The sequence below is a fragment of the Arvicola amphibius genome, chromosome 3 (genome assembly GCF_903992535.2).
Source record: "Arvicola amphibius chromosome 3, mArvAmp1.2, whole genome shotgun sequence".
Lineage (NCBI taxonomy): Eukaryota > Metazoa > Chordata > Mammalia > Rodentia > Cricetidae > Arvicola > Arvicola amphibius.
In genome coordinates, this window is record NC_052049.1 from 12,369,268 (window position 1) to 12,379,183 (window position 9,916).

General features: G+C 45.0%; 1 protein-coding gene across 1 annotated transcript in view; it reads left to right on the top strand.

Annotated features, from left to right (window-relative positions):
• The window catches only part of Basp1 (brain abundant membrane attached signal protein 1), a 49,118-nt gene extending 39,420 nt beyond the window's left edge, over window positions 1–9,698 (top strand). The window contains exon 2 of the mRNA XM_038324236.1: window positions 8,839–9,698. Coding sequence (XP_038180164.1) covers window positions 8,848–9,525 — 678 coding nt within the window. The 5' untranslated portion in view covers window positions 8,839–8,847 and the 3' untranslated portion in view covers window positions 9,526–9,698. The remainder of the gene's footprint in view (window positions 1–8,838) is intronic.
• Window positions 9,699–9,916: the final 218 nt, after the last annotated feature.

Here is a 9,916-nt window from a genome sequence, read left to right on the forward strand (position 1 = left end):
TGGCACCAAGGCCCCGGCCCTCTGCTGTTGCATGCTCTTGCTCTAACGGTTCTCTAAAGGTGTCTTTAGGATAAGAACATGCAGACTCCAGTACCTGTAAGGTAGAAGTACTAGAGAGGATTGGGTGTGGAGACGTAGACACTTGGCATCTCTCAAAACGAGCAGCTTTTCCTCACTCCACTCTCCGGATGGCTTCTTCTCACTTGCTGATTTTCATGGGAGAATAAAGGATCTGTGCTTCAGGTCCCCGTGGCTTTGCCTTGCTCCTCTCAAAGCAGGGCCAGTCACTTTAGAAGCCACAATTGGTCTGCAGGATCCTCAGTTTATATTCCAAACAAAATCTTACAAAATGTCTTCCCTTAAAAAAAAACTATTTATTTTATTTTTTTTGTCTTAGATACTGTCTTCTCTATCCCAGGCTGGCCACAAATGTTCCTCTACATCCTGAGTGCTGGGATTGTAGGTATGGACACCACACACTGACACAGGGTGGTGTCCTTAATCCTGCAAGACTGAGGGCCTCCTGTAGAGATTAAGCAATCTCTTCCACCTGAACCGCATTCCTCAACCCTAAAATGTTGCCCTTTTACGACTTTATCAAAATGGTAATGTGTCCTTGTTTTATTTTATGGAGCTTTTCCATTTTAGCAAATAAGAAATAATTTATCCTTTCAGTTGGAGAAAAAAAATCAATGGATAAGAATTTCTTAGATAATTTCATTATTCCTGAGTCTATTAGAGAGCCCCTGGGTATTTAGAAATGAATTGAATATTTTTTCCCTTAGAAAGTAATTCCCTGGGCTTCTGAGCTCAATTAAAATGAAAACAGAAAATGTTTTCTTCTAAGGTGAGAGGCGTTAGCTGGAAAGAATACTGTTTGTGTGCTAAGCTCTTAGGTCTACAGAGGGAAGGAGAGGGGAAAATTTGACCTTGGCAAAATTTTGGCCTTTATTTATGCTGTAATATCTTAACATTTATTTCTTTGGAGGGATTTTTTTTTCTGTTCTTCATAGAATTCAGTATGCTATCATTCCCCGCCCCCCCCATCCCTTCCCCCCGCCCCCCGGGAAGATCAACCTACTTTTATATGAGACTGTCCCCCAGTTTTCTCTATTTCATGTTCCTGGTACAAAGGAGTCTGTGGTCATGAACGAAAGCACCGTCAGACGCATTGAGGAAGCTCTACTTCTGAGATGATTCTTCTCAGCTCCAGCAAATGCGTGTGAGCAAGTCTCGTAGTTCATACGCCATGCACCTCTATATGGGTGAGCTTTCCGAGCTGATGTCCTGTAAAACAGCCCAGCCCTGCTTCAGAAAACGCAAGGGCTCTATTTGCATGGGTCACGGGTTCCCGGGGCTCTGCAGACAATGTCTTCTCTATGGACTATTCCGGAAGGTGTGGTAGAGGAAGTGGTGGTGGAAGGATAGTTCCTACATTCACAAGCGTGGACTTGTGTCTTACCAGTGTATTTTACATGCAGGAAACAGATTTCATAGTTCCTCTTAGCTTGTTGCAAATGGACCTAAATGGTTCTCATCGGATGCAGAGTGGGTAAAGGAAATTGTTTTAATTTATCTCTCTAGGTTCTATACTTGCTTTGCATTTCTTTGTTTCTATTAGGTTGGCAGTTACTGCCTCTTTCTTTTGTGAGAGAGAGAGAGAGAGAGAGAGAGAGAGAGAGAGAGAGAGAGAGTTAGATGTATATATTATAGAAATCAGGACCCAAAGCCTCAGCCTACTTACCCTTTCCTAAGCTGAGTGACATGTTAATTTGTGGGGTTGTGCTATCCATCCTTCTGCTTAAGCTGGTTTTGAAGGCTGTGATGGCACGGCACAGAAAGGACACGTTCTTTGGCACACCCTCCCCTTGGCAGAGGGTGACTCCTGCTGAGCAGGACACACTAAAAGCAGTGAAAGAAAAGCCACTGTCTCTTCTAAATCACCACGACACTGTCCTGTCAGTCCCGCCATGCCAGGGAAGCTAATGACACCCGAGTTTTCTGACAGCCATGACTCCGTCGGTGGAATGTATTCAGCGTGAACTTCCACTCTGGCTCATTTGCAAGCTGACACACTATGAAAACATCTCCTAAATGTAATCGTGATCCCTAAAAAATTCTATTCTTTGGTAAATATTTGGTAAAGATCATGTTTCATAAAGCTTTATTTTTAACTGTTTTTGATAGTTTCAGATTACTGTTTTCTTATTTCTAGTTTTTAACAAGTGTCATAAATATTGACAAAGTAAATCTTAGTTTAATTGGCTGCACTGATAGATGGGCTTGCTTTAAGATAGAAAAATGTGAGTTCAGGAATGTTCCGGATGAGCTGATTTTTGTCTGCACCCAAACCATACTGTAGTTGGTGAGAACTAGGGTGGTTTTGTGGACGTCTGTGATAATGGCACAGAGCTGACTAGGGCCTGCTGTGTCCTAGGGATTATATACAAAATAAGCACAAACTTATGTAATGTGAACAGCTAAGGGATATATATATTCCTGTTCCCTGACAGGCTTCCTGGAGAGAAAGCAAGAAGCACCAAACATTTCAGACCATCTCTGTAAGAGAGCCTTGATTATAAGTTCTGAATTATTTGTCACCTTTAATCTCTCAGAGTTTCAAATAAACATAAAAGATAATTATTTATGCACATATTTGAATTTTGTGTAGCTGTGAAATATCCAAAATTAAACGTTCAGGATCAAGAACCAATGTATCATTAAGGTTTGCTGTAGTACCCATTTAAAAAAAATCACATTTCTGCCCTCTTTGAAATTGAAATTAGTTATAAATAATTTTCCCCCTTATAAGATATATCTGTTACTACCTAGAATCCTAGTACTTGGTTTAGAGGAAGACCTCAAGCATAGTTTTTTTGGGGGGAATATTTATTACTTTTCCAGTTGCTTTTAGGGCAACAGACATCACTATAGCCAATCTATCTGACTGGAAAGACATTTCTTTATACACTTTCTTGGGTGTGAAGTTAAAGAAACATGGTTTTAGATATGTCACAAAGAGGGCTGGGGAGGTCACTGAGTCAGCAGCTAGGACATGAGTTCCATCTTAGAAGCCAGGTAAAAAAGCCAGGCATGGTGGTGGGTGTCTGTAATTCCAGCATTGGGGAGCTAGGAGGATCCTGGACCTCAGTGGGCAAGTTCCAGGCCTGTGGGAGGCCATTTCAAGAAATGTGATAGTGCCTGAGGAACAATTGTCAAGGTTGTTGTCTAGTTACTTTTCTATTGCTGTGATAAGACACTATGACCAGCACAGCTTATAAAAGGAAGCATTTAATTTGGGGCTTGTAGTTCCAGAGGGTTAGAGGTCATCATGGCAGGGAGCATGGCGGCAGGTAGGCAGACAGACAGACAGACAGGCAGCAGACAGGTAGGGCACTGGACGAGTAGCTGGGAATTTACATCTTGAACCACATTCAGGAGGCAAAGAAAGAGAACTAAATATGAATGGATGGGCTTGTGAAACCTCAAAGTTGGCCCCCAGTGACACACCTCTTCCAACAAGGCCACACCTCCCAATCCTTCCCAAGCAGTTCCACGAACTAGGGACCAAACATATGAGCCCATGGGGGCCATTCTCATTCAAAACACCACAGTTGTTCTGTGATTTTATTACATGTACCTGTAAATATACATCACACACACACACACACACACACACACACACACACACACACACACGAAGCACCACAAAAGTTCCAAAATAAGCATTCATGAGAAACATCTCTGACAATGAGCAAGCCAGAGCTTGCATCATCAATGAATATGGCATCTGTGAAGTTGGTCTCAGGAGTGGCGTGCTCATGACTCATGTTGCATGGATGCAAACCCTGTGCTCCCTGGCAGATGGCTGCAACGGAGCTGCTGTGATCAGCAATTGCTGCTGACTCCATATACCTGTCTTCTTGCCCCTCACCCAGGGTCACTTGCACCTGGCAATGCTGTTAGCTGCTGCAGTGACAGGACCTCTTTTGAAACAGAAAGCAGGTCTCGCTAACATTGCTTCTGGAATGCTGGTTTGTACCGAGTTTCTAAAGAGAGGAGAAAGAGAATTAGAAGGCAGTCATGGGAGGTGCAGAGTACGTTCTATGTCAGTGCTTTAAACTACTAAAAGCACTGATTCATTTTTTTGATCTTGCAGAAAAAATTCACATGTAGAAAAATCATCAAAAAGAGACATTGGCTGGGTTACTTCCTCTCATGAACATCTTACCTTTGACTTGTAAGCCAAAATAAAATAGAGATATTTTATCCTCGATGTATAAATTTGAAGCAATTGATGATCTTTAAGTAAGGAACGTAGATTTTTTTTCCATCCCAATGTAAAATACGGAATTTCTTATTTCCTTGAAATAACTGATGGAGAGGTATTGACTGAGAACCCAGGGGCAAGTGAAGTGATGCTTCCTTCATGACCGCTCAGGACGGATTGATAATTCACAGGAATGGGTTTATAGTGCATATATACTTGTTTTGTTTTGTTTTAGAGACGGGGTCTTGCCATGTAATCCAGGCTGTCCTGGAACACATGATACCACTGCCCCAGCCTTGCAGGTGCTAGGATTACAGACCGACTATACTCAGTTTCTAATTTACAGTTTCTCAAATCTTTGTCTAGAAACCGATTTCTCGTTATAATGGATAGTTGGTGCATTTAGACGGACTTGTAGCGTTGTGAAAATTGTATATGTCTAAATATCCTGAGCAGAGAGGTAACCTGGTTCTGGTGTCAGCCGTTCTGTGCAAAGGTCTCGCTCACATCTGCAGGGACAGCAGGAGCTTGCTTGCAGCACATCCATCAAACGTCTTTCAGATAACATTTTAAAAAGTGTTTACTTTTTCAACAGTATTGTAATTACAATGTTTCTAGTGAGTGACTCTAAAACTCACATAAGAACCTAATTTCAGCTCTTCTGCTCACGTGTGTAAGTGCAGAATTCTCTGGGAATGTAAGATGAAGCACTGGGGAGAAGAACCAAGATTTCAACAGACACTGTACTGTTGTCTTACTTTAAATGCCCATGAAATTGACATTTATTATTTTACAGCAAATAAAGAGACAACAAGGTTCATTAACTTGCTCCAAGGATTCATCCAGGTGTCCTTTGAAGGTGGGATGCATGGATCAACCTTGGCCCTAATGTCCGGACGCTCTGTGAAGTAATTCTTGCCCACTGATCTATCAGAGTGCACCCAGCATTCTTTCTTCCTCTGCTATTAAAAAAATGTGGTTTTCAAACTGTGATTCTGTAGTTTTGGCTCTTGTGGCAGAGAATGTCCATGCCCCTTTACAGGAAGATGTAGAAGGTCTGTGGAGATGTCATGGCTGAGACGGACTCTAGCGTTTGTCCTCCTGTGAACACACAGAACTCCAGTCCATGCATTCAGCATCTGCCCGTCCTTTCTCTCAGCGCCACTCACGGCTGGTGGACATCCTAACTGTGAGGAGATGCAGAGGCGAGCTTGACGCTTTGGATGCTGCCTTGGGTTAGGCTTAAGTAACTTCCAAGACCTCTTATTGACCCAAGATACCTGTTTCCCTGCAAACCTGACCTTTCTCCTGTGTGTATGTGTATGGTGTGTATGCAAATGTGTGTGTACAAATGCATGTGTGCAAATGTTTGCTTGTTTGTGTGAAGGCCCAAGGTTGGTGTCCAGAGTCTTTCTGCATAGCTGTACTCTCCACTTTATTTCTTGAGCCAGGTTCTCTCAGTGGCACCCAGAGCTGGTTGATAAGGCCAGTCTAGCTATCTTGCTCAATGCATCCCCCGTCTCTACCTTCCTAGAGCTAGAATTACAGGTATTTAGTGAATTGTGGGTCCAAACTCCAATATATATATCAATCTGTCAGGTCAGCTCTCCAGCCCTATAGCTATCTTTATTTTTTTTAAGCCCAAGTGTTTCTATTTTCTAGACTAAATCATTTCTTTCAAAAATAGAAGTCAGAGAAAGGAGAGGACTCATTCAACTCCATCCCCACGCTCCTTGCTTTCTCTGTTGTCTAAAAGATCTATAAAAGAGCTTTACCAGCAACGGAGGCGGAGGAGGAAGAGGAAGAGGAGAAGGAGGAGGAGGAGAAGGAGGAGGAGGAGCAGTTTAGGGGAGAGAGTACCTAGGAAGTGTCTTCTTCTGTAACTCGTACCCTTTCCCAGTGCTGAGCTCTGGGCCATTCTGGGAGGTTCTGCCTAGGAATCCAGGAAAGCGACATTCCTGGGTTTAGAGCTCTGTTGCCAGATCAGCTTCTTAGTGGGCAGAGTTCCCCCCATCACCTGCCAGGTGGTACGTCTTGCACCAACACGTTGTTGACTCTGACTTTTGTTTTATCGCATGGCTTCATGGAGTCAGCTTGTCAGAATTTCCTTTTCTGTAAAAGGAGGATGTATGATGCTGTTGAGAAGGTGACACATATAGGTAAATTGTTTAGGGTTAGGACTGTTCCCGCCGCCTTCGGTTTTAATTTTTAACTTTAATTTACCCCTCTGGGTGCTGGGCAGGTGTTCACACATATTCTTTTTTTTATATGCTTCCCTGCTCCCATATCCACCCTTCCTATATCCCAAGCATCCCATTCCCCCAAGCTCTCCCTATCCTCCCCTTCACGCTTTTCTCTCCCCATCTCCCTTTGCCCCCAACCCACCCCACCCCCAAGTTCCCAATTTTTGCCCGGCAATCTTGTCTACTTCCAATATCCAGGAGGATAACTATATGTTTTTCTTTGGTTTTACCTTCTTATTGTCTTCTCAAGGATCACAAATTATAGGCTTGATGTCCTTTATTTATGGCTAAAAACTGATTATGAGTGAGTACATCCCATGTCACACATATTCTTGGGGGGAAATAACCAGACAGCTACTTTCCCGGGCTTCTAGTGCAGTTCATAGGCCTCCTCCTGGAACTCTGCTGTGTTTCGCGCAGGTCAATCAGCTGAAAGCACAGGGTGTTTTTGTTAAAAAAAAAAAAAATCGAGCCGGGCGGTGGTGGCGCACGCCTTTAATCCCAGCACTCGGGAGGGAGGCAGAGGCAGGCAGATCTTTGTGAGTTCGAGGCCAGCCTGGTCTACAAGAGCTAGGTCCAGGACAGGCTCTAAAAAAGCTGCAGAGAAACCCTGTCTTGAAAAACCAAAAAAAAAAAAAAAAGAAAGAAAGAAAAAGAAAAAGAAAAAAAAATCGACATTATTGAGACACTTTCTCTTACAACTTGTGTTTGTTTGATTTCTACCAAGAAAAGAGTCACAGCTGGGCTTAAGACAAAGAATAGAATGTGGCTTTAATTGTACTTCGGAAAACCAATTTTAGTATCGTAGATTTTAGGTTTGTAAACCAACAGAACATTAAAGCTCTGGGGATTGCTATATAGAATTTCATACTGTGGGTGTCAGAATCCAGAGCTCCACTCTTTGTTCAGAGTGAGACTTCATTTAGTCTTTGTTTCATAGGCTGCTATCCCTAGATGGTGTACGGGTTTCTGTCAGACAACTGGGAGAAAAATCTAAATGCAGAACTGTGAGGTTTTCTATTCCCCAACTCTGCCTAATGTATCCAAATGTAACTTGGGGTCTAGGAGCTAAAGTCGTGTGTAATATCAACAACTGGGGTTGTGTCTAAGAATTTGAAGAAGGTGTTAAAAATTACAATTTAACTTCAAGTTTATGATTTTACTTACTACTTAGTGGTAAAATATTTTTCATTGTGGTTTTACCACATATATTTTACTACAATATTTGGTACAACAGAAAAATTAAGTAAAATGGCACCAATTGCTTGAAGTGGGTTAGGACTCCAAGCCATTCCTTTCCCGTTTAAGAAACATAGCAGAAATTCCTGGATGACACAAAAAAGACCTTTCTTGAAAATGGGAAGAATAGTTCAGTCATCTTTGTGTTTGTTTCTTTTTTTTTTTTCTCCTGTCTCCTCCAACTCTTAAAACCAACCCAGACAGGAAATTAACATAGCATGGTGAGACACATTTTGATTGAAGAATGGTACTCTATCCGACACCCGACTGTCAGGAAATGTGGGTGACGCCATTATTACGAATCCTGCTCACAGGAGGTGTGCTGAAGGAAAAGCTCTGAATGGGTGGTGATGGTAAGGGGTGAGGGAGAGCTGGGTGAAGAGCTCAGGGCCCCCGCCAGGAGTAAGCAGAACCCGTGAGCTCACCAAGAGTTTCCACTGGAGCCTGTGCTTCTCCTCTGCCCTACTCTCCTTGTGGGATCCGACAGGGGCCGTGGAATGCTAGCGTTGAAAAGCTTTGCCATCTTTCACGAAAAACAATTAAGATTTCTTAAGAAAGCAGCATCTCAGTGATTTCTCACAGGCATATGATGCCACAAAAACGTGCTTCCGGAAGCAATAGGTGAGAGATGTGTGATGTACGCTGTGTAGCTTCTTCAGAAAGTTGTTTGTAAATTATGAGTTTTTTTTTTTTTTTAAACTAGCTGTATTTTAGTTCTAAAATGGCTGTCTCTGCCATTTTGTGCCTCTCTTTTCAATCAATCCTGGATGTTTAAGGAGACAGATAAGAAACCAATACCATCCCACCTGGACTCCCTTTGGGCAGCTGCGCCGGCTCATTGGTCTTTGGGTTAAGAGTTTTTCTACTTGCTGGCCTGCAGGCTTCTTAGCCGAGGCTTTCTTTTGTTCTTTTTTTCGACGTGTTACTTCTAACTGTGGTAGGATGCTTGTGACATTTAGGCTGCTCAGTGGCCCCTGTGCCATCAATCACCTGAGGTCCTTGACTCCTCACTCTGCAGGAGGCCTCCCGCAAGTTTGGCTGCCTGACCATAACGTCCCCTTTGTCTCCCCTTGTGCTTCCTTGCAGAACTCCAAGATGGGAGGCAAGCTGAGCAAGAAGAAGAAGGGCTACAATGTGAACGACGAGAAAGCCAAGGACAAAGACAAGAAGGCTGAAGGCGCGGGCACCGAGGAGGAGGGGACCGCGAAGGAGAGCGAGCCCCAGGCGGCCGCCGACGCCGCCGAGGTCAAGGAGAGCGCGGAGGAGAAGCCCAAGGACGCGGCGGACGGCGAGGCCAAGGCGGAGGAGAAGGAGGGCGACAAGGCGGCGGCGGCCAAGGAGGAGGCGCCCAAGGCCGAGCCCGAGAAAAGCGAGGGCGCCGCGGAGGAGCAGCAGCCCGAGCCCGCGCCGGCGCCCGAGCAAGAGGCGGCCGCGCCCGGGCCCGCTGCGGGCGGCGAGGTCCCCAAGGCCGGCGACACCGCGGGCACCGAGAGCACGGGCGCCGCTGAGGAGGAGGGCGAGGCCAAAAAGACTGAGGCTCCCGCCGGCGGCCCCGAGGCGAAAAGCGACGCAGCCCCGGCTTCAGACTCTAAACCTAGTAGCGCCGATGGCGCACCCTCGTCCAAGGAGACGGCCGCGGCCTCGGAGGCGCCCAGTTCCACGGCCAAGGCCACCGCGCCCGCTGCGCCCCCCGCCGCCACCACCGAGCCGCAGGCCGAGGCCCCCGCCGCCCCTGCGGCCAGCTCTGAGCAAAGCGTGGCCGTCAAAGAGTAACCGGGACAGCCTAGCCAGAACCGACAACGCCACTTGCAAACGACCTGTCTCACGCTCTCTCTGTCTCTCACTCTGTCCTCTCTCTGTCTCTCTATCCTATACTAACTTGTTTCAAATTGGAAGTAAGGATATGTATTGCCCAAGGGATTAAAAAGAAAAAGAGAAAAGGAAAAAAAAAAAAAGAGGATGTGTCCCATCAGGGGAGGGAGGGGGCGGGGAGAATCCAAATAGTATTTTTGTGGGGAAATATCTAATATACCTTCAGTCAACTTGACCAGTCAGTCCTGGATTTTAGAGATCATTGTCTGAAAGTACATCATTTGTACCTGAACCGCTGTCCCCTGGCGCGCCACCCTGAAAGCCCCAGCATCTTTCCTGCGCTGCGGTTGGG